The sequence below is a fragment of the Saccopteryx bilineata genome, chromosome 1 (genome assembly GCF_036850765.1).
Source record: "Saccopteryx bilineata isolate mSacBil1 chromosome 1, mSacBil1_pri_phased_curated, whole genome shotgun sequence".
NCBI classification, from domain to species: Eukaryota; Metazoa; Chordata; class Mammalia; order Chiroptera; family Emballonuridae; genus Saccopteryx; species Saccopteryx bilineata.
The window spans coordinates 342,048,666-342,073,120 of NC_089490.1; the positions used below are offsets into that span (position 1 = coordinate 342,048,666).

The following is a 24,455-nucleotide window of genomic DNA, read 5'->3' on the forward strand; positions in this document are numbered from 1 at the left end:
AACATCCACATCTGTTCATCAGCATCCTGTTCAGCAGAGAATTCTACCTCACTGAGAACACTGAAGCATTAGTTATGTACTTTCCCAATATCCTGGCCTGTCCCTTACACAGGTCTCTGCCTCCAGGCCTCTCTCCAGAAGATGAGGTGCCCACCAAATCCATCCCTCTTTGTGCTCCAGACCCAGTCCCCTCCAGCTGTTGAGAGGCACTTCAGTTGTTCACATCACCCCCTTGCTTTCCCCAGTATCTCCAAACCCAAGTACTTCAAAGAGTGCCCAATACTACGCACATGACATGGTGCTCATTTAAGCCTCATATGAACCTGAGATGTTGGTGTCTATGCCCTATTCTGCAGCAGAGAAAACTGAGGCAGAGAAAGATGAAGTAAGTTGCCCAAGTCACACAGTTAATTGGATGGATGGATGGATGGATGGATGGTTGGATACATGGATGGATACATGGATGGATGCATGGATGGATGCATGGATAGATGGTGACTGGATAGCTGGTTAGATGATTAGATAATTGGATGGATAGACAGATGGATGGGTGGATGAATGGATGGAAGATGAACAGACAAATAAACAAGAGAAAAATAATATAATGAACATTGGGTCAGGGTGAGGAAGGAGACTCAAACTCTGATTTCAGAGAACCTATTAAGCTGGAGTGATGATCTATTACATAATTTACAGTCAGGGAAATGTGTCAGATTACATCTGATATTTTACTTAAACCTGAGATGTTGCTTAAACCCACAATTTGCAGACCAAAAACCTGTGTTAATAATAGTCACCTTTTATTCTAGCTAAGTATCTTTGAGCAAGTTGCATAATCTCTCCAAGTGATTTCCTCAACTATAATTCAGGAGTAAAAATACCTTTGCAGGACAGCTGTGAGGATTTAATGAGATAACACCTGTGTGCCACCAACAGTGGGTCCACAATTTTTTCCTTATTTTTGCCTTCAATGCTGTGTAGTGTGGCTCAGACTTAAAATGTACCGAGATTTCAGAGAAATCCCCCAAGCTGGACACTAACTCAGATGAGCTAGAGATGAAACAAAATCCTAGTGGGAACCATTTTAAATTATTTAACCCTCTATTAATATTTCTTAAGGTCACTCTGAGAACCTCAGGTCCTATGTAAAATAGAACAATTTTCCAATCATTTCCTATCCTTTGTAAGCACAGACTTATTAAAGGACTTCCCAGGAGGTTTCATGGACCAGGGCTCTATCCAAACATCCCTGGGATTTTAAAAATAGCTTCACCTATATCTGTTCTGCTCAGCAGGAAAGAATGTACACAAATCCTTGGGTGGGGTCCCCTCCATCCCTCACTCATGTCAACTTTGAGCATCTTTCCAAGTTAAAGAAATTTTGTGGGGAAATCACATATAAGTCTCTCCCTTTAGGGGAAAGTCACAGCTTCCCCTATCAACTATGATAATAAACAGGAGTGTAAAGTAAATCAGGTCAAATTAAAATATAGCCCCATGATAGGTCTCAAGCTTCATCCAGGCTCTTATGAGATCAGCATGTACCTATAAGAGCCTGGGGCAACATTTGCCGTATGCACACACTTTGGGGCACCATTAACCAATAGATACCCCTTATATCTTACCCTACTCTTCCTTTTCACCTCCTCCTTCTGTATCCACCTGTGTTACAGAGAAAAGGAGTGGGACACAGACATTGGTGTAAGGAAGATATGTGTGAGGGTTTAAGTACTGAGACACTTTAAAATTATAGTGTTCTCAATTGGAAATTAAAGAATATGAGTTTCTAAGGTTAGGCACAGAGGAAAGTGAGCTTGTGTGAGTATATTTAACCAAGTAAATTTTGTACAATATGGCACTGAGATAGAGTTGAGCCAACTGACATAACACCTCTTCCATGAAGCTTTCTTTTTTTTTTTTTTAATTCATCAGCTCTTTTAACAAATATTTGTTGAAAGCTCATGCTGTGCCAGGCCTAGGGCCTGCTGCCAGGGAGCCAAGACCAATAAAAGCTAGAGCCTGCCGTCAGGTGGGCTTCCAATCTAGAGAGAAGATAGCCATGTGCACAGGTGAGGCAGGGCAGAGGAGGGGTGAGCAGGTGTCTAGGCCAAGAGCTAAGGTGTTCTTGGGCCTCACCTGGTTCATGGCCAAGGACCTGTACAGTACAGTCAAGGACTTTATAGGCTTGGAATTTTAGAACAGTGGGGGATTTTCACATATTTGTAAGAGGGTACCTAGGCTACCAATATAGCTTCTAACTGTGTTTTGAAGGTCTGGGCTGGTGGTACCATGCTAGGTGATCAGAAAAAATGGCTTAATATACAAATTTTGGGGCCGCTGCTAGGAAAGCAAATATTTCACTCTTCAGGAGTGTGCTTCTCGGCCAGGTGACTAGTTGTGCTGATCCAGGACATCCTAGGTCCTCATCATTCAGTCGTATACATAACATAGTTTTCATACAGCTTTTCACGTATACTTACCTCTGTTATCACCACCCACCCTGTTGGAGACCATTATTACCCTCCCCATTTTGGGGTGAAAAGTAGGGCTCAGAGTAATTGAGTAATTCTCTCAAGGACTGCACAGGGACCCAAGGAAACTGGGGTATCAGAATGTGAACCAGAGTCTCCTGTGTGGATTGTGTATTCCATGGTACTCCAGAAGAGGCCGCCCAGGCCCCGACTCTCCAGCATTTTGTGAGCAAGCTCTGGCATCAATCACGGGAAAGCCAACTAGCATTTATCAAATGCTCACTTGTTTTGGGTGTGTTGCATAAATCAACAACCAATCTGATCTTCTGACTTCAGTCTGGTATGCTTGCCTCTCCACCTCATTTCCTTTCTTACAAGAATGTGTGTGCACAATTTATCACACCCCCGACTGTGTGCCAGGCACTGGGCTAGAAGCTTCACCCCCATTCGTGTGAACTCACTTAACTGATTGAGATCGTGTCTGCCTGCCGCACTAGAATGTAAACTCCCTGAGGTCAGGAGAGGACTGAGTCTGTCTTCTACACCATTGGATCCCCAGGGCCCACTATAGTTAGCACTACAAAATTAAATGACAGCAATTCCTACGCTTCTCCACAGTGGTGGGTGTCACCCCTGCTGACCTCTGAGGAGACCTGAGACCTAGAGAGGAGCCATGACCCAAAATTACGTCCAGTGCGTAGGAGCTGTCAGAGCACGCTCTTCGGCATCGTCCTATCCGGTTTCCACCCATCTCTCTGGGAAGTTCAGTCTGCTTTGATGTCAAAGCAGAACAGAGAAGGAAAAACATAGAGATTCCTTTTATTTCAAGGTCAAAAAAAATGTTGAGGTATATAGATGAATAATAACAGAAGTGCCTGCAGCTTGAGGACAAATGCTAAAGCAGCGTCTCGGGCTCCTGAGATGTGTCAGTGGGCCTCTTCCACCGGGGCAGAGGAGAGCCTGGCCCTGACGGGTGGTGCGGCCCATCAGTGAGCACCCCATAAACGTCAAGGTCAGGCCCCTCTCATGAAATGTGTCGGAGCTCACAGCCCAGCCTGGAAAGGGCTGGCCTGGCGGAGGGGCGCTTGGCCACCAGGCAGCTGGAGCCCCAGGCCAGGAGGGCGCGCCAAGTGAACTGATGAGGAAATGCAGTGTTTGAGTGGACAGCTCTGCGACCTCGAGACGAGAGCAGTGAGGCCGAGTGTCTGGGAAACTGCAGAGGGGATCCCACTTCATCTCGCATCCTTCCAGGGTCTGACGTGGATGTCACAAAGGATAAGCAACCGGGCCAGAAAAGGGGGCAGATGTGCTTGAAGAACCGAAAGTTCCCCTCCAAGGAAAGGCCGCCCCTTCGCCTACTCATTTCCTTATCTGGAAAATGTCTGTGTTACAGCATTGCTCTGAGGATTGTCACAATGAGGAAGAAGCGCCAGATGACCACATGACCTTGTAGAATTCCCTCATGCCCCCTGGCTCAGGAGCCTCACCTCTAGGAAAGATAATAGCCAGGTGTTCTCACGGCATTGTTTTGACAGTTAAATGAGAAATGGTCCTTGAAGGGTGCTTTGTAAACTATAAGACCTGATGTAAGTGTGAATTATTAATTCAAAAAACAGCTTTCCCACACATTACCCCATTTGCTTTAACACCTGCCCTGTGAGATGGGTGAAGTGGAAGTTATTATTCCCGTTTTACAGAAATGGAAAGCAAGGTTTGATGAATTTCATCATTTGCAATTTGCAGGTTACCCAGGCAATAAGTGCAAAGCCAAGGGCAGACCCCCAATATGTCTGATCCTGAAACTCAATTCACTGCATGTACACAGAAAGGTGCAGAAGTAAGTAACGGCTATAGATTATCTGGGTAGCTTTGGGATGCCAGTATTCGTTTGAGCTTTGTCTGGAGTGTGATCTCCTGGAGGGTGGAGGTCATGTCTTATTGCCCTCTGGAGTCCTAGCACCAGACATAGTCTCTGGCACATAGTGGGCATGGAATATTGAAGGAACAAATGAATCAGTATGAATTTACTAATAAACTACTGGATGTCAGCAACTCGATATCCACTAAAGTGGGTGCTATCATCATCCCCATTTCACAGAGGAAGAAAATGAAGCTGAGGACAATTGAATAGGTTTCATAAGGTCAAATCACTGGCAGCACTGGTATCTAGAGCCCCTTCTGATTCCAAGTCTTATGCTCTTCCATCCCCACAGCTTTCAGACTAATTAATGAAGGAACGAGCTACCTGTTAGCGAAGACCTGAAGTCAGTCAAGTCATAGGGAAAGCGTGCCTGCTCTGCTCCCTACCCCGTGAGCTTCGCATACCCTGCTGCCTAAATCACCAAGGCCGTGTCCCCCACAAACTACCACCTGCAAACGGTGCTGAGTACACCCAAACAAACGCTAATCCTTCCTCCCAGTCTCTCAGGAAAGTTCTAGCCTCGAGTGCAGGCTCAGCTTCTGGAGTCACCAGGGGTCACTGCACTGAGCAGTGCTGTGCAGAAGGGATGCAAACTTCAGAAACAGGCCACGTGGAGGACTGGGGCCTGCAGGCTGTCTCTGTGATCTGGGTGCAAAGAAGGGAAAGAAGCTGGAAGGGCACCCTGAGAAAGCCCCACTCCAGGGGGGCTACTGGACGGAGTGACGTTATTCCATATCCCTCACCTGAGACATTTCCACGAGGGCAGCTCACTAGAGATAAGCAGAGAGATAGTCCTGGACCAGTTTTCAGCCAGACTGAGCAGGGTGTTTGTGAACTCTTGTACATTCTCAGGCACCTGCGTGTTCATCCGTTATCCAACAAGCCTTAAGTAAGGGTCTGTCCTGTGCCAAGATCTGGGTTGGGTACCAGGCATAGAACTGATCAGAAGGCCCTGGCTGGTTGGCTCAGTGGTAGGATGTCAGCCCGGCATGTGGAAGTCCTGGGTTCGATTCCCAGTCAGGGCACACAGGAGAAGTGACCATCTGCTTCTCCACACTCCCCCTCCCCTCTTGCCCTCCTGCAGCCATGGCTTGAATGGGCAAGTTGGCCCTGGGCACTAAGGATGGCTCCATGGCCTTGCCTCAAGCACTAAAATAGATCAGTTGCCAAGCAACGGAGCAGTGGCCCCTGATGGGCAGAACATCAGCCCCAGACAGGGGTTGCCAGGTGGATCCCAGTTGGGGCGAGTATACAAGTCTGCCTCTCTGCTTCCCTGCCTCTCACTTGATTAAAAAAACAAACAAACAAACAAACAAATGAACTGATCAGAAGGATTCAATCCAGCCTCGGACATCCCTCATCTGATAGTGAGGCAGACGCAGAAGCAGCAAATCGCTCTACCATTCAGCCTGGAAAGCCAAGAGCAAGAGAATAAGCACAGAGGGACTCGCAGCAGGCTACTTGGGCAGAGGGACACCTGAACTGAACCTGCAGTAGATGATGCTCGGCAACCTGGAGGGCACTTGCAGACTCCCACAGTCTTAGAGCCAAAGGGAACTTTGATGCCATCAGGTCCCCCCCCAGTAGAAGAAGAAACTGACACCCAGAGAGGGGAAGTGACCTTCCCACGGTCACATAGCAGATTAGTGGCTGAGTAGACACAGACCTTGCAAACCTGGTCCTTGAATTCCTAGTCTGCAGCTCACTGTCCTCAGAAATGTTTCTTGAGTTGGTGACCTTTGCCATGCCCTTGCTGTCATCCATTCCACTGAGCGCCTGCACAGCCCTGCCGGTCAGCACAGATGCTGTGAGGCAGCATCGCTCCTGCCCACTCTCAACACATTGGCAAAGTCAAGGAACCTGGCCAAGGTCATGCAGCTCAGCAACTGGGTTTCAAAGAGCCCTGGTTCTAGGTCAGGGCTCTTTGAACCCATTGTACAGTAGCCTCCTCCTCCTCTGGGCAGCTGAGGAACCCAATGTGCTGCTGCATGTAGCATCCCCCATTTCAGGTAGTGTGCTTGGTAAGGTGTCTGGCATTGTAACACACCATGAATGGGTAACTCACTGTTGTTGTTTTTTTAATTCTTGAACATTTTAATCATTGCCTTCTAGATTCATACAAAAGATCTGAGCCTCTAAAATCTAATTTTGTTTTCTTTCCTTTTTCAAAAGTACCTGGACTATTATTTGCTTAGAATGGAGTAGAAATGGGCAAATACAGTTTGACATGGATGCCAAATAATTTAGTTTGAAAGAATTTCAAGACGTTGGGATTTTCACTTGAAGACGGGTGGGCTATGAGGCACAGAATCGGGTCAGGGTCTCCATTGGGCCCTGGCCATGGTTGCTCTGCCCATTTCCTAAAAAGCAGTTGTGTTTGGGAGTCTTCACAACCTCTGCCTGAATAACTGTGAAGCTACGCTGACCCCAGGCCCAAGGAGCTTGTGAATCAGGTCGTGGGCATGTTGGTGAAGGGCTGGGCCACTCCAGGCTGCTGTGGAGCACCCCCACCCCCATTGGCTTTCTTTGGATAAGAAGGGCCATGTAGCTGGTGCTTCTAAATGGAGTTGCAGGAATGAGGCACGGAGCAGGAGGACAGGGCAGAAACCCAGCAGAGGCCCACAGCTGGCACCAGAGTACACCAGGGGCCGCAGGGTCCAGCCTTCCTTTTACCCACACTGACTTGAGTCCAGGCTGGAGCAACATGCAGGCCCAGGACCCTTCACGGCCCAGCCAGACCCACAAGCTTGGCAGTCGGGGGCTCATCCTCACTTTGTTTTCACACATAACTGGTTTTTAATTAAATTTGACTTTTCCTCACATCTGTTCAGCAGTGTAGTCCCCTTTGGAAGTGGCAGGCACAGAAGTGGGGACAGGCTGGTGATGGGAAAAAGCAGTCAGAGCAGAGCCCTTTAAGCCCTCCTATTTTGGTGAAGAACAGGCTTCCACCCAGACAATTGTTCTTGTCCGAGGGCCATTGTCCATGGAGATCAGCTTCCTAAGCCCCAGGAATCCAGACTGCTCATAGAAGCCAAGGAAGGCAGCCACGTGTGCCCCTTCCTCCCAACAACAACTTGCTCAGTGCTTGTTTTTTTCTCTCCCCTCCCCCTCCTCCCCACAGAGATCTGCGCTGCTGACTGTGGGGGACACGGTGTGTGCGTGGGGGGCACCTGCCGCTGCGAGGACGGCTGGATGGGAGCAGCCTGTGACCAGCGGGCCTGCCACCCGCGCTGCGCTGAGCACGGGACCTGCCGCGACGGCAAGTGCGAATGCAGCCCCGGCTGGAACGGCGAGCACTGCACCATCGGTATGGGGCCAGGCCTCGGGGTACCTTCTCTGGCCTGCCTGGTGCCTTTGTCTCTCGGGTACTTCGGAGCCAGGACTGGACCCTTACTGCATGTGGGAACTGGGCAAAAAGTCCTTTCATCTGGTGACACTATGGTTGGCATTTCCTAGACACCAATTGGGCTTAAACTCATATGTGAACACTTTTTACCTCCCTTCCTCCCAATCTGCGTTTCCCAGATACTAGGTAGCAGGTTAGCATGCCTTGCTATTTAGCCTTTCCTTGGCCAAATGCAGTCTAGATATGTGTTAAGGAGCTATGGTTCAAGAATGAGGCAGAGGAGTCTCCCTTACCAGCTGTGGGCAAGTCCCAATGCCGCTCTGAGCCTCAGTTTTCTCACCTATAAAATGGGGATAATAATTCATGTAAAGAGCTGAGAATAAGCTGGCACATAGCCGGGTGCTCAGTAAATACAGCCATTATTATCATATTCACAATCTGGTAGGGAGGGCTTGGGCCTAGTTCTGAATCCTCCATACCCACTGGTCTGCTAGGTCTGAGCTCCCAAAGAGGTCTGGAATCCTGGGCAACGCTTCCCACAGGCCACATCTGCATCCCATTAGGGTCTCGGACCCCTCCCACCCCTGTCCTCGGCTTCCGTCCTGTCTGCATTTGTCTCCTTGCCCCTCTCTTGGGGGCTCCTCGGCTCCACCGACCCCTGCTAAAGCAGCGCTGCTGGCAGCTTTCAAAACAAGCCGATCACTCCGTTCCCTTCTCTCTGCCTTTCCTGCTGGTTTTGTTGATTTTAAACACAGCCAGACATTTTTGCTTGGTTTATTATCTGGAATGAACACTCACCAAAAGCTTTTTATTGAATCAACTGGTTTGTGTATGTGTGTTTTAAAACTTCTTCCCTTCCATTTTTTTTAGAGGAAGGGTCTGTGATCAGATGGTAAGCACATGGCTTTAAAATGCAGGATTCTGGGTGCTTCTCCAGCTCTGAAAGTCACTTCTTGAGTCTTACAGCAACTAGGAGACAGCCCCAAAGCTTTGGGGGACAAAAGAATTTTGAGAAAATGGAGCTAGCTGCCTCTTATCTCATGGTCTTTTGGGGGTTTTTTAGGCTCCATTCCTATTATTTCGTAGCCCGAATTTAGTTTGTATCCATCATCCCTGCTCTTAAAGCATCACTCTGTTTAAAAGTGGCTGCGGAATACCTTATACTTACTACTATTAATAATAATGGCTTATAATTTTTGAACATTTGCAATGTGCCAAGCACTGTGCTAAAGGCTTTAACTGCATTATTTCATACTCCTAACAACCACCCTGTGAAGGCACACATATAATTCCCCCCTTTCCAGGGAACGGAGGCCAAAGGCCACTTACCTTTTAAGAAGTAAAACAGGAATATGAGGCTCAGTTTTCTGAGCTGTGGCACAGGGGCTGTTCACATCTGCTTGCTCTGCAGTCCTTGGAGGACAAAGCCCAGGTTTTCTATAGAGGCTCCAGCTCCTGTCCTTCCCAGAGGCGGTGTCTTCTTACAACACTGTGCTCAGAGTTCCACACCTGATTTGCTGGCCCACTCCCAGCCGGCACTCAGAGCCCATGGCGGCCCTCCCTGCTTTTCCACAGAAGAGTGTGCCGCCATGTCTTACCGCATACGTTCTTGGTTTTTCTATCTTGCTTACAGAATCCTCAACTCACCTTACTGAGTTCCCAAGAGTTTACGGATGTGAGACTTCTATACCAGAAAAGCATCTCATTTGAGTCAGACAACAAGGAATTTAGAAAAAGTCTCCCTCAGTCAGGTCACAGGTGACTGATGACAGGGCTTGGAAGCAGGCTGTGCCCCATCTCGGGTCCTTTTGGATGTTCATCAGCCTGGCCTTAAGGAATACCCCTTTTGTTTTGATGCCAAGAAGTCAGAATACGCTCCCCACTTCCCCATCTCCCCCTTCCTCTCCTCCCCCCCTCCTCCCCTTCTCCTCCTCCCCTCCTCCCCCCTCCCCTCCTCTCCCCCTCTCCTCCTCTCCTCCTCTCCTCCCCTGCTCACCCCATTGTCACTCTTTAAGAGAACTTCCTCCTCAGGATTGCAGAATTGCTGATGCTTCTTCCCCACCAGATAAGAAATACATCAAGGTGAATGTGCACTGATTCAAGAGGGAGGTTGACAGTCATAAATACCAGAAAAATGTCACGGGACATTGAAGAAGTAATGAGCTAGTCATAGTGGCTCAGATGAAAGGACGCTGGCTGGGAATTCTATTACCTATCATTGTGTGATGAGCATTTTCTTGTCCCTGTCTAATCTCCCCGCATGGCAACTGCTCCCCAATCCCCCCGTGGGTCTCTGCCTGTGGCCAGCTGCATCCTGCTGAGAAACCTCACCCCTCAGTGCTGAAGGAACACGTCCATCACCTTAGGGACACAAGGGCTAGGCCCCTGCAAAGGAGGGAAACAATGAGGATGCCTTCCTTTTCTCTTTGGAATGGAAATGAGGAGAAACTCCTCTTGAAACTTGAAGGGTAGCAAATAGCACTTTCCTAGATTTCCACAGAACTTGACTGCCTGAGGGTCATTTAGGAAAAGAACAAAATGCTGATGTGAAAAGTTGGAGTTCAAAGTGTTACATTTGCCCTTATTACAAGATTATTATTAAACTGTAGGTCATTACACTTTCACTAGCTCATGAGCCGCGGTATGGATATGTCCCACACCAGAGAAAGAGTCAGTGTCCATAGCCCTGGTTCAGAGATCCCCACGCACGGGAGCAGGAGAGGGGAGGGCCTGTTTGTTCACACACTGCTGCCCTTCATAAACAGGAAAGAATGACTTGATTCCTTTTAACAGCCAGCACAGAAGAATAAGACAGGCCTGCACTCCTCATGGTCAAGTCCCCAGTAGGAGAACCTTTTACACTAACGACGTTTCCCAGAGCAGATTATTAAAGGAGGAATTAACTATCCCCTTTGGAGGTTTTGGTAGATGTTTCCTTTTAGGGAAGCTACTTGCTTTTTCTCAAAAGAGGTCGGTTTTCAGAATGAAAGGGAACTGGACATTGACATCCTCTTTATTGGGCAGGCTTTTTGTTTTTTGTTTGTTTGTTTGTTTTGAGGTTGTTGTTTTCGTTTTTTGTTTGTTTTTTGTTGTTTTTGTCAAAAAGTAAAAATATTTTCCATTGAATTCTAATTCCTTATGTTAAGAATCATCTGTCTCTACATCTTCAAGAAAGGTCAGGCCGCACGGTGTACGGGCCTTCTGTTGCTTCCTCTGTGAGTCCCAGAGCGGGGTGGCCGGAGGAGGCCTCCTGGTGCCACAGAACCTCAGGCCTGTCAGCCTGAAGCTGACTTACCTGCTCACAAAAACAACCCAGAAATAAAAAAGGATTTTTTGTTTTTCTTTCTCATGCGTCACTTAATACTCGTACTTGTGTATATCAGCAATTTTCAACCTTTTTCATCTCATGGCACACAGAAGCTAATTACTAAAATTCTGCGGCACACCAAAAAATATATTTTGCTCATCTAACAAAAAAAAAAAAATTGGTATAATTTTTATTCATTCACACTAGATGGCTATTGTTGTGTTGCCTGTTGTCATTTTTTTTTATTTAACAGTCTAAAGGAAAAGAAGTCAGTGCCCCTGACTACGTAGATATTGCATGTTTTAAAAATTCTTTCGGCACATCGGTTGAAAATTGCTGGTGTATAGGGAACCCAGTTTTTCTAGTCTAGAAGTTAAGGTAAGATGGATTGATGTAGATCTATTTCTTAAGTATATAGGCAACATAGACCCGTCAAAAACATATTTTTGATGCCTTTTCCAGAAAGTTTATAGCTTTCTTAAGTCTAGAGCTTGACCTCTAATTTCTTTAGAGAAAGCTGCAAATCATACTTAACTTTAAGAAAGTGTTCATTTTTTTTTCTATTTCTTTGAAAACACTACTAACATTTTGCATCACTTCTATGATAGTAATTTTATTCACTTCAGTGCCCCTTGTCTATAAAGTCTCAAAACACATGTGGGAAATGCCAGCTTCTGATTACATTTGTAAAATTCCAACCTTGACCCCAAAGCTGTGATTATTCAAGATGCCAGATATACAGAATTATTTACTAGGCTTCAGGAGAGCTGTCCAATCATATAAATCTTGATTCTTAAACAAATCCTCCTCTGGGAGTAAGATCAAAATAATACTCCAGTGATGCAATTACTAGAGTGAGCAAAGCCAGATGAAGAGAAATTTTAAAGAAAGGCCACAAAATCTAGAGTTCTTTGTCTACTTTTAAGTGGTAACTCTCAGACTGTTTTTGTTATTTTGTTTGTTTTTTATTTTGTTTTGTTTTTTTCTGGGTTATTTTTTGTTTGTTTGTTTGTTTTATTTTTTGGTAATTAGACAGTCCTCAACAGAGAACTTACAAGTCACTCACGAGGTATCAGTGCCCGATAGCCTTATGCTTACCCTCCTCAAAAGCATTCTCACAATAGGATCTGTGACTTTACAAGACAGGTGCTGACAAGGAGAAAAAAAAAATGGACAGGGGTCTACCCCAAGTTATCAGAGCAAGGGTTTGATTAGTTGAGGAATCTGGGAGATTTTAGCCGACATGTGGTAGGAGTGGGGAACTGGAGGAAAGTCAGTGGGCCTTGTGAGTCCCTTTCGGGATGAGTGCCATTGGCCACTTACCCACTGATCATCCAGAGAGAGAAGAGCATTAATGTTTCCAAGATGTTAACAAGAACACCTCTTAAATGGTTTGTCATTCGTCTGAAAGGAATTTAGATGATTGCAGCCACACCAGGCATCACACACTATAATGATCCTTGTTTAACCTGGCCTAACGTGATTCAATCATACAACCATTAAAGTCAACAGAGGCTCCTGGAGAATAAGAATAAAAAGCCTCTTGTCGTGTTCTCCATAACCTTTTCCTGGGGGACCCTGAAACTTCTTGGGATTATCCTAAGAGAAACTCTTGTCGGTACAGGCAGGTCAAGGAAAGAAGTTTTCATGTTGGAGGTTATAGAGATGCTAAAGATATCTAAGACCTCGTAGGCCAAGCTCATGCGAGAGGCTCTGAGTCTGTATCATCAATAGCCGTGTGCCGCCACTGTCCCCAGCTCCTGGCAGTGATAGGAATGTAGGAGCTCAGGAAGCGGGTGTGCAGTGCTGAAAGACTAAGCATGGCCTGAGATGAAGAGTGACTCTGCTGCCATCATCTTCATCCTGGAGTTCTGAGGAGAAATATGAAGGAATTTTGTGAAGTCCTGAATCCATCATTCATAACGCAAACTTATGGATGTTGTACGTTTTGCCATCTTTTCTTAAAATCAGTACTTTAAAATCATGCTGAATTTTCAAGTGACCATTACTCAAGGGCGTATGTGCCAAGATTTTCAAACAATGAAATCAATAACAGTATGGACTTCTGAATGTGCCTTTTATAAATAAAGGGTATTGGACTTCAGTGACCCAGTTATCACTTCCATTTTCAATAGCCAAAGAAAAGGAAGCTCTGTTTTATTCCCAGGAAACTGTTAGAGTTGGTATTGACTGGCTGTTATCAGCTTTGGACTCAGAGTGTGGCTTGAGGTCACCATGTAAAGTGACCTCTTGATTTGTGGAGTCAGAATGGGAAGTTTTGAATGTCTACTTTGCTCTCCTGAAACTCACAATGTTGATTGAAACCTGAGTCTACCTCAGTCACCACTACTAGCTGCTGTTGCTGCCTGCAATCTGGAAAAATCAGGAAGCATTTTTTAAAGGTATTTAAAAATCATTTACATTTAATAGAGATCCCTGTTATTTTTTTAAAAAAATCTCAAAAAGAAAATGGCATTAGAAGAGAGAGAGTTTTGCCTGACCAGGTGGTGGCGCAGTGGATAGAACGTCAGACTGGGATGTGGAGGACCCAGGCTCAAGACCCCGAGGTCGCCAGCTTGAGCATGGGATCATCTGGTTTGAGCAAGGCTCACCAGCTTGAACCCAAGGTCGCTGGCTCAAGCAAGGGGTTACTCGGTCTGCTGTAGCCCCCCGGTCAAGGCACATATGAGAAATCAATCAATGAACAACTAAGGAACCACAACAAAGAACTGATGCTTCTCATCTCTCTCCTTCCTGTCTGTCTGTCCCTATCTGTCCCTTTCTCTGACTCTCTCTGTCTCTCACACACACACACACACACACACACACACACACACGAAGAGAGACAGTTCACTGAAGGCAGACCCTGGGCTTGGGGAAAGTAGCCTATAGAGTAGTCATAATCTCTACTCATCACCAGAGCCATGTCACCACTAAATTTGGAGACAAAGAGTTTCTTGTTGGAGAACTCTCTCAAAGCGAATGCTGCACGGAGGTATGGCCATTTGGATCACACTGATGGTGTCTCATTCAGCCTAGTCATCCTTCCCAACCCTGTGAATGAAATCTAGACTCACTCCATCTTTTCTGTACCTGGGTTCAGAGTCTTTACAAGAATGTGTAACTATGACCCTCTATAAAGCTCTGCAGATTTGAAAGCTAAGAACAACAGCTAAGCCGGGCGATCCTGCATGTTACTGCTGTCTGATGGCATGTCCTGGGAGATGATATCTAAAGAATTTTAGATCACTTTCCAAAATTAGATGAATGAGCTGGACTAAGATGAAAGTGACAGATGAACCAAGAATCAAGAAAGTCTTCCCCTGGGCCGGGGCTGTTTCCTGGGCTGTACTATACGTGGGCTGGCCCTGTTTGTCATTGTTGGCATTCCACAGCTTCGTTCTCCACTCCTGCTTAACCAGCCACTCTCCTTCATTTTCCATTAGAACCTGCAACCTCGCAGATGCCACAGCGTCTATAGTAACGAAGGGGAAGCATGCAGGCCCAGTTAAAATCTCCTCTTCCCAATTTTCCACTTGGTTGTTCCTCCAGGAGCATATTTCATTTTGAAACAGAGACCACATGGATACCCACACTAAGAACAGAGAGCCTCTTATCCACCAGTCTTCTAGGCAAATATCTGTTGATGAATAGCAACAGTGTCGATCCTATCCAAAGGACTGAAAAAATAAAATGTATGTGTTTTTTTTTTCTATGAAGAGAGTGAGAATGTCCTTACAGTTTGTAGAACCCTAGGGCTTCCAGGTAAGGCCCCACCATTGCAGTCTAGTCCTACATACAGACCTTTGATTCTCGTATGAAATCGAGCTGAGTATGGGGGTCAGCCTGGCAGAAAGCAGCAGGCCCTTCAGGAGACAGTGATCTGTCTGGCCTTTGTGGGACCACAAATAGGGGAGTCATGGGAGGGGGGTGAATAAGAAGCTCCTCAAATGATGACAGCTACAGCCTAGGTGGAAAGATGAAATGGTATTACCAATTTATTCTGGGAAAGCAGACATCTGCACAGCCACATATATGCACAGTAGGGTTTATTTCAGAGCAGCATTTGCCTCCCACCCTCACAAATAAGGAAAACCTTAGACTGCCAAATCATTCAATGCTTGGATGCAATGCCCCCGCCCACACTGGGAAACAAAGCATACATCATTCTGTCTTTTGAGTTAATAAGCGCTGGGACATGGCCAGGTTTTCTGTTCTTTTTCTTATTTTCCATTGACCAGCACTTCACAGTCTCTATAAGATACACATAGGAGAGAGGCATCTTACTCAGAACACCAGGCATTCTGCATTCACATCTCTGTGGGCACGTATGTTCATGGAAAAGTCAAACCCAACAAACATATAATCTAGTGCTATATTTGACCAAAGACTCAACCCACTTCCCCGGTTCATATCAAAGATGATTGCACTATGGCCTAGTTCTGAGTTCCAGCTTCCGGAGCCCCCTCTGCCCGGACAGGGTGCACTGGCTCTCACCCCCTGCTTCCCCAGGAGGGAAGTTGGCTGCTGTTCTGGTTAGACAAAGGGCAAGTTCTAGTTTTCCATCAAAGCTGAACAAATGTGACAGGACAGGCGTGTGGCCGCTCTTGCAGCTTCCCATCTCCTTTCCTCCCGTTGGCCTTATCCATATGTCCTCTTGTTTTATATGATTGTATTTGAGTTGAAGTTCCTTTTGACCCTCCCTGGAGAATGTGCTTGCTCTCCCTCCTCTCTCATGTTATCCTATCTTTGATTTTATTTCTCCACCGTGGCAGGGCTGTCCCCAAAGTGGGGTGTCTCTCCTTTGTCTCCCTAGCACCTGGCATGGTTATGTGGCAGGCAGTGTTGCACCACTTGATCCTACCTTAAATGTTCTGTCTTTTATTTCCCAAGCGCACTATCTGGATAGGGTAGTTAAAGGTATGGTCTTCCTTCCACTATTTTCCTATTGTCTTTGTGTGTGTGTCTGTGTATACGCATAAAGAAGAAATGTGCATATAAAAATGTATATACACCCCAGAAGCATGGTGTCCAGATACTGCCACATCCCCAGCTTTGTCACAGCATCCACTGCCCAGAGGGCGGGGTTTTGGTCACAAGGTGAATGATAGACCTGGAGTGGCATTCCTCCCCCGGAGATGCTCAGTCTGTTTGTGACATTACCATGGTGCTGCTGTCCTTCCCTCCCCATGCATACAGGCACTCCTCATCCTCTACCAATCTCCTGTCACCCTACCCATCCCTTACAGCCCCTGGTCCATTAGAATTAAGGTGGTAGGAACCAGAGTGGGTGGCCTGAGAGAAGAAGAAACCCCAGAGAAAGCAGAGACTCCTGTGGAGCTGCATTCCATTACGGTTGTGTTCATTCGTCCAACAACCATATATGCGGAAGCCCTCATAGCAGATCCTGGGCCAGGCCCTGGAGAAAGGGGAGAATAGGTCCCTGACCTCAGGGAGCGGATGGGCCTTTGTTTTGTTTGTTTTCTTTTTTTCCTTTTCAGAGGCCTGACTTTGGTAAGTCTTATTTTTGAAAAGTGTTCCCTACAGGCAAAGTTATTCCTTATTATTATTTTTTGAACATTTACATTCATTAGGTAGTGCCTCACTTTCCAAATAGGCCTCTTTACTCTAAGAATAAGTCTCAGGATGATCAGATATGGGTGCTCCTAAAAAAAGCCAAGCTCCCCAAGGAGAAGTGCCATGCCCTATTCATCCTTTTATCCTCCAGTCCTGGCACAGCACTGGGCACAAAATATGATCTCAGGGGCTAAGGACTCATGCACTGGAGTCAGGCTACCAGAGTTGAATCCTAAGTTCAACCCTTAATGAACTGGGTGACTTTGGGCCAGTTCCTTAACCTCCCTTCACTTCAGAGTATTTATGGAAGAGGATTGTAACAGGACCTACCTCGTAGGCTTGGTGTACAGATTCGGTGAAATAATGAATGTAAAGCTCTTAGCAGATGGGCAGAAATGATGCTTAACAAATGTTAGCTGTGATATTTTATCATCATGTGCCTGTTCTCACCCTTAATTTGGAGAAGGACTTCGTTAACCAGCCTAATTTTTGAAATTGTAAAGAAAAGGCTAAATTGGCTTTTCATAAGGGAGTGCAACTTATGTTTAAAAACTTATGAAAAGGGTTTTGAGGAAACAAATTACTAAATGTTTTTCAACTGGTACATCTTTGCCAAATACAGCAAAGGTGTTACTGGGGCCCATCAGATGGGTGCCTGGCATTGAGAAGCGAAGTTCCACACATTTCACACGTTGGTCTTCAACTGAGAATAAAATCCTTTCAGCAAGAAAGAGTAGTACCTATGAGTCCTCATTAGAAATTTCACAAATAATCATCAGAGGAATCATCAGAATAGATTAAATTTAATAACATTACCATCTAATTGGTGAATTTTTCTTTACTATATGAAGTAGTTCACATTCACGAGTCAGTGAATCTTAAGTTGATTTAAAAGACAAATGTTTCTTGGCAAAATCTAGGTCTGGACCAAACCCCAATCTGGCTGACTTTCTTATATGATTTGTGCTAATCCTTGAAAAAGAATTCAGAAACCTGTACAATGCTAGCTCAGGACTTGTCAAAAGAGAGTGCTTTGTAGTTCAAAGCCAAGCCAGCTTCTATTCCGTGCTTTCCAATTGCATTGGTAGAGACTAAAGAAAACAGCATTCATTCAATGAATATATTAAGCTTTTTCTGAGTGCCAGGAAATGTGGCTACCACACAATAGAAATAGTCTCTTCTATAGGTTTGCCCACGGTCTAGCAGAGAAGACACTAATGAAACAATTCCAACAAAGCGTGGTGAGGGATATGATAGAAGTCCAGGGGCCACTTAGCAGAGAGATCCACCAAGTTCAGGCAGGGCTTTGAGGACCAAGATTGTGAACTTTTGTGTAAGCAAATGAGAAAGCTCCTAAAGGTTTTTAAAAGCGGGATAATGACCTGATGACCTTTGTAATTTGGAAGAGTTGAGGGAGAACTTTGGGATTACAAAGAGGCCATCTAGAGTATTGCTATCAACTAGATAGGAGATTATAGTGACCTTGTCTAAGGAAGAAATTTTAGTGATGAGAAAAGTACCAGAGGACCAGAAAGAGAACCATAAAGAAATGGGACATTTTGATATATGACAGGTAGGTGTATTGCATAGCCCCTTAACTAGAAAATAAATGGCGTTAAGGATTCAGAAGGTCTTCTAGTCACGCCTGCGGCCAGCATCAAGGGGGTTTTTTTCATGGGCTTCAGCAGAAGGTTGAAGATAAAGCAGTCCCTTGTCATTTAAAGGGCATCACATAGTTTGAAAAGCTTAGCCTTTCTCTAAACCTTAAAATTACATTATTTTGGCTTTAGCAAATGCCTGGCATGAGTCCTTCCAGAGGGAATTGTTAATGTCACTTGGGCTGTCTGCATTATTGATGAGGTTCAGAGTTGGTGGAATTAATGAGCTTCAGTAGTGGGTAAGGATAGGCCTATTGCTTAAAGAAAGTCAGCAAGTCACTCCAGAGGAGGCTTCCTCCTGCTGGCTAATGGGGGTGTGATTATCCCAGAAGCAAATTGCTGGATAAGAGCAAACCTCATTCAATGCACAGTTCCTCAAGGTCTTTCTGAAACCCTGAAGCTGATAAGGTAGTGCAGACCCTCAGGACATAATTCAGTCCATCTAAAGGAACTGACAGTGGACAGAGTGTCTCGATTTTCCATGGGGAGTATCCCCTCACTGAGAACACCTACTCTAGGCATTCTCAAAGTAGCACAGAATATGTATGCTGGGCCCTGAGGGCTAAGACCTCAGAGGGCAGGGCTTCCCAAAGTGGATTTTGTGGAATGGAGTATTCCATATTTCTACAAATGGTTGTGGGTTTAGAGGAGGCATTCTGAGGTCAAGTTGGAAGATGTCTTGATAAGCTAATAAGCAAGGGGTAGGGGGAAGGGGAGTAAAGAGGGACAAAAATTAAAAAAAAACAGGCAAAAAATAAACAAAAAAGACTTTTCAGTGCCTTTAATATATTAATATTGAGTGTGACTTTACAGGATAAGACTATAGGAGGCAGTGTTTTTCAAACTTACTTGATTGCAGAAGCTTATTTTTGAGGACCTCCTAGAATTAGTATTCCACAAAATTCACACTGAGAAGTATGGTTTGAAACGTCAGCCCCACTTTAAATCTTCCCTGGAACAAAGTGGGGTAAGTAGAATATAAAATTCTTGAGGTGAGGGGATATATCTCATCTCTGTAGACCCATGAATTAACATAGTCCTGGCATCCAGTAAGTGTGGAGTTAAGTTTATTGAAATTCAGAATGAAGTCATCAGATTTGAAGTTACTTTGACCCTCTCACTGGGTTGGTTATACTGGAAGGACTTAACAGATCATCTCGCTAAAAATCTCACTTTATAGATGAGGAAATTGAGGCCAACAGAGGAAATGGAACTTTCCCAAGATCACAAAAGTTAGTCAAGCAGTAGGTACCAGCAGCTCAGCCTCCTGTTCCCCTCATTGATTCATTTCAACAAGTATATATTGAAGCACGAATTAGGCCCAAAGTCTCCCTTATGGAGTTTACATTCTAATAAAGGGAGAAAGACATTAAACTATTACAAAATTAATAATTTAAGTATACTTGGCAAAGTTGCTCTCAGGAAGGACAGGGTTCTAGGAGAGCATGAAACAGTGGCCCCAGGCTGGGACACATAACCCTGAACCCCTCTCGGTGCCTCCCACACAGCTGCCTGTGGATCCCCGTGTCCCTGGACTTGCCTGAGGTCTCTTTGGCAAGGTTTTCATTCATGAGGACCATAGCTTTTGACTCAAATGTTGACACAGTTTGAACTGGCAGAAGGTTATTTTTCTGGTTTGTGAATTCCTTTGTGAAGTTATATAATATTAAAACAAATAAATCCAGTAATAATAAGAGCAGCTATCATTTATTGAATACCTGCTCTGTTACCCACAGTGCTAAGTGGTAGACATGCATTATTTCACTAATCTTCTCAACCACTCTTGGAATTAGGTTGTTTTCTCTGTTTTACACATGTAGGAAGTAAAATATTAGTGCTGGGATTTGAACTGAGGTCTGTCCAGCTCCAAAATCTACACTCTATTACACCACATGATTTTTAAAAAATGTTTTAGGTTTACATATTGTGAAATTGGAACTGCCCTAGAAAGTCAGGATCTGAAAAATATAAAGTAATTTAGTTTAGGAATAACATGTGAAGTGTGTAGCGTAGTAGCTTAGACCCTCAGTGTATGGCAACTGTCATTGTCATTATCATCCTGAAGCATCTAAATCAGGGGTTGGCAAACTGCAGCCCACAGATCAAATCTGGCTCATTACCGGGTTTTGTAAATAAAATTTTATTGGAACACAGCCATGCTCATTCATTTATACATTGTGTGTGGCTGCTCTCAAGCTAGAACGGTAGAGTTGGGTAATTGCAACAGAGATATTATGACTTACAAATCTAAACTACTATCTGGAGCTTTATAGAAAAAGTTTGCTGACTCTAATCCAGATAATAACCTCAGTTTTCTATGTTGTCTTTCTATAAGCCCTTACCTGAGGTTATGGGTACAACTTATGATATTATTCAAAACAGAAGGTAGAGATGAATAAAAGACAGAAATACTGTCTCAGGCTTTATCACACATACATTATCTTACTTATTCCTCTCAAGAATCCCATTTTATAAATTGCCTGAGGCTCAAAGAATTAAATAGGGCCTAAGTCCTACAGCGACTGAATGGCGGAGCCAGCCTTTGACACGGTTCCCAAGCTTGTGCTCTGGCACAAGGGATGTTCTTTGCATCTTGCAAGGGGCTACCTCTTAGAGCAAGAGAAAGCAGTTTACTGCCTTTATTATCATTTGGACCTCTTTTCCTCCAAGACTCATTTCAAGTGCAAATGAGGCTTAATTGAGGGGAAGTCCAAACCGCTTGGACACAGATTTGAATGGGACTAATTGGGGAAGAAGGGAGACGTAATTGTTTAGCTCAAGAAGGGTGGCTGGTGTTAGCTGCTGAGTTAGAGCGCCTGGGTAGTCACCTGCATGTCGTAGCACTGATCCTGCTCTTTTACAGCTTACTGCTTTCTCAATCCCTTCTGGGTGGCAATGCTGATGGCTTCTCACCTTTCCCAACAGGCTTTTGCTGTGCAAAGAGCACACAGCCCACACTTGCTCCCAAACTTGCTCCCAAACTTCTGGAGGAATCACTGCTAGGCTTGGCACATGTACTCAGTAATGTTTCTTCCTTTAAATGGAAAATACAGCAGCCGGGTTGATAGATTGGTTGCTGGGTTGAACATCTCATATAAATGAGCATGTTCTTTTCTTTTACTTTATAGTCACAGTCAACTTCCAAAAGTCCTTGAAACACTGGAGTTTTAGATTCTAACTGATCGGGCATTTAGTGAGTGCCTACCTTGGCCTACGTCTCGTACCAGACAGCAACATTCACATTTGTCGCATTAAGAATAATGAATCCATTTCCATTTACTTCATGGCAGAAACTTCCATTTGTAGCCATGCTTGTAGCAGTTTGCTGCTCGTAATAGTCATTTAGGTTGTATATGACAGAGTGCTTTCACATCCATACCGTTCCCCGAGGCCGGGCAGAGGCAGAGGGAAGACATGGAAGGTGTGCCACCGGAAGCTGGCTTTCGATAGCTCCTCTGAGAGGGCTGACAGGTTAGTTAAAATAGGGGCTTGAATGAAAACGAGTGGCCAGCTAGAAACTGAAGTGATTCAGATTCTCAGGTGTAGATTTCTGAGCCATATGCTTTGGAAAAGTGGTCAATCATAAACCTGTAAATCTCTTTGAATACGAATAATTTAAAAAACAACAAAAAAACAACAACAAAAAAACTCCCTGCCCCATGATCTAGTCAAAGCAGAACCCAGGCAGAGCCTGAACATTGCCTGACCATCTTGATTAAATCATCTGCGGCCCTCAGACAGATGGCTGCTCCCGTGTTCGGTTCCCACCATATTTTGTACATCTCCCTGAGGGCACTTAGCAGTGAAATATTTTGCTTATACAAATCTGTCTCCTTTGATAAGCTACATGCTTCTCAAGAATAAGAACTAGTTCTTATTCATCTCTGTACCTCCAGCACTGGCCCAGAGAAGGTGCTTAATAAATGACAGACAGGCAGACAGATGCGCAGATGAACCGGGCGGGGGGTGGGGGGCAGCCAGCCCATGTTTGCGTTTGCAATCACAGACGGCCCTGCTCCGTCTCTCAAGTCAGTCAGCAGTCCTCTGGGTGCAGGGCCCTTCTTAGCACCACAGATAAGATGCGAAGGAGAAGACCCAAGGACCCTTCCCCAGAGCAAAGACAGTTGTTTAGGAGCAAATAGGACAAAACAAATGAAAGGCTCAGGTCTGATCCGGTTGACCTAGTAACAAAAGCTAGAAAAAGGCGCAGCCTTTAGAATGAGACCCAGAGGTGCAGAGAGAATGTGAGGAGTAAACCAAGAGTTGATTTCTTTGTTCCAAACAGCTGCCTAGGACAGGAAAAATGAGTGAACGGGGAACAGAGATCAGGCAGAAAGATCCGCTGGTCAGATTCCAACAGGCCTATGTCCACTGACTCCCGCTCTAGAGTCCTGATCACTTTTGAAAGAGGGGGTTTTAGGTGCAGAGGGTGTAGGTCTCAGATCTAATTCTGTCACCTCCTAACTGTGCCACCTCCTGACTGTCCTGCCTCCTGACTGTGCGTCCTTAGCAGATTCTCCACCTCTGCGTCTGGCTTGCCTCAGACTCAGGGGCAATTCTAGTGATTCCAGCCTCCCTGGGTGCCGAGGGCACCGACGACCTGATGGATGTGAAAGCACTTTGTAAGTTGGCAGGTGGAGAGTGAGTGTGTGTGCCTGCAGTGGGCCGTGGACGATCAGACCTCAATACTGTGCGCTTTGCCTTGCAGAGGGCTGCCCTGGCTTGTGCAATGGCAACGGCAGATGCACCCTGGACCTGAACGGGTGGCACTGCATCTGCCAGCTGGGCTGGAGAGGAGCCGGCTGCGACACGGCCATGGAAACCACCTGTGGTGACAGCAAAGACAATGATGGAGGTAGGGCTGTGGCACCCAGGCGCCCCACGCATCTCTGGGATCGGGGGAGGCTCAGGTGGAGGGTGGGCATCACTGACTTAACAGGCCTCCCAGGCACCAGCTGTCCAGTCAAGGAGGCCTGCAGGACAGGCATAGAACTGGGCATGTGGTCTAAGGAATGAGTGCACGTCACTAGTTGTTCCATTTGAATTAATTAAAAATAAGTAAATAAAATTAATTGCTATCTGACAGCAAGTGAAGAGGAGAAGGTATACAAGAGGAAGAATTTTCTAACAATTCAATAGTGGAATGAGTTGCCTGACAAAGCTGTGAGATCCGCCTCACTAGAAGTGGAAAAGAAGATGTCATCCAATTCTGTGTCATAAGAAGTGGCAGAAAGGATGCTTCTCCAAGGTTGAGTTACCTATCATCAAGGTTCTGTCTCCTCTGATTGTGGTGGTGATGTTCACCCAGCACAGTGGGGACCACCTAAGTGCCAGAGAGTCTAAACCCTAGTCTTGTGGAACATTTATTACCTAAAAGTAAACAGATTAGGGTTCTAATTCAAATTTTTTGAAACCCTGTGTATCGTTAAGCAAGCTTCTTGACGTCTGGGCCCCATGCTTCCTGGTTTTGGAATGGAGTGGTTGGATCCTAAGGGCCATTGCAGTCCTTACGTTAGTGCTAGAATTAGCCTTCATCTTTCTGTCGTGGTAATTTGGATGAATACACCTATCATGTGCTCTACTTTCCCACTGGGAAGGTGGAGTGATTCTTTCTGACCCTACCAATCTTGAGAGTTATAAGGAGAATAAAAAGAAATATAAAAAAATAAAATAAAACAGTTAACCCTTCTTTCTATTGATGGTCTTCCAGCCTAGTCCAAATATGTTTATGCAGATCCCTCGTATTTATACCAAGAGACTCTCTAGTGTATAGCAGAATAGGAAATCAACAGGCCAGTAACTTTGTATCCCACCCTTTGGGAATACTTAGAGTGATTCTATAATTTCTTTCTTTCCCTTCCTTCCTTCCTTCCTTCCTTCCTTCCTTCCTTCCTTCCTTCCTTCCTCCCTCCCTCCCTCCCTCCCTCCCTCCCTTCTTCCCTCTTTCCCTTTCTTTCTTTCTTTATTTATTCTTTTTTAGCAAGAGAGAGAGACAAACAGGAAGGGACAGAGATGAAAAGCATCAACTCATAGTTGCAGCACCTTAGTTGTTTATTGATTGCTTTCTCATTTCTTATATTTACCTTAACTGGGGGGCTCCAACCGAGCCAGTCACCCCTTGCTCAAGCCAGCGACCTTGAGCTCAATTCTGTAATTTCAAAGCACTGTAAGGATT

General features: G+C 45.3%; 1 protein-coding gene across 2 annotated transcripts in view; it reads left to right on the forward strand.

The window, feature by feature from the left end:
• The window catches only part of TENM4 (teneurin transmembrane protein 4), an 813,415-nt gene that overhangs the window by 666,948 nt on the left and 122,012 nt on the right, over positions 1-24,455 (forward strand). For both annotated transcript variants that reach the window (XM_066249328.1, XM_066249320.1), the window contains 3 exons: positions 7,514-7,699; positions 15,939-15,965; positions 22,989-23,135. In XM_066249328.1, coding sequence (XP_066105425.1) covers positions 7,514-7,699; positions 15,939-15,965; positions 22,989-23,135 — 360 coding nt within the window. The remainder of the gene's footprint in view (positions 1-7,513; positions 7,700-15,938; positions 15,966-22,988; positions 23,136-24,455) is intronic.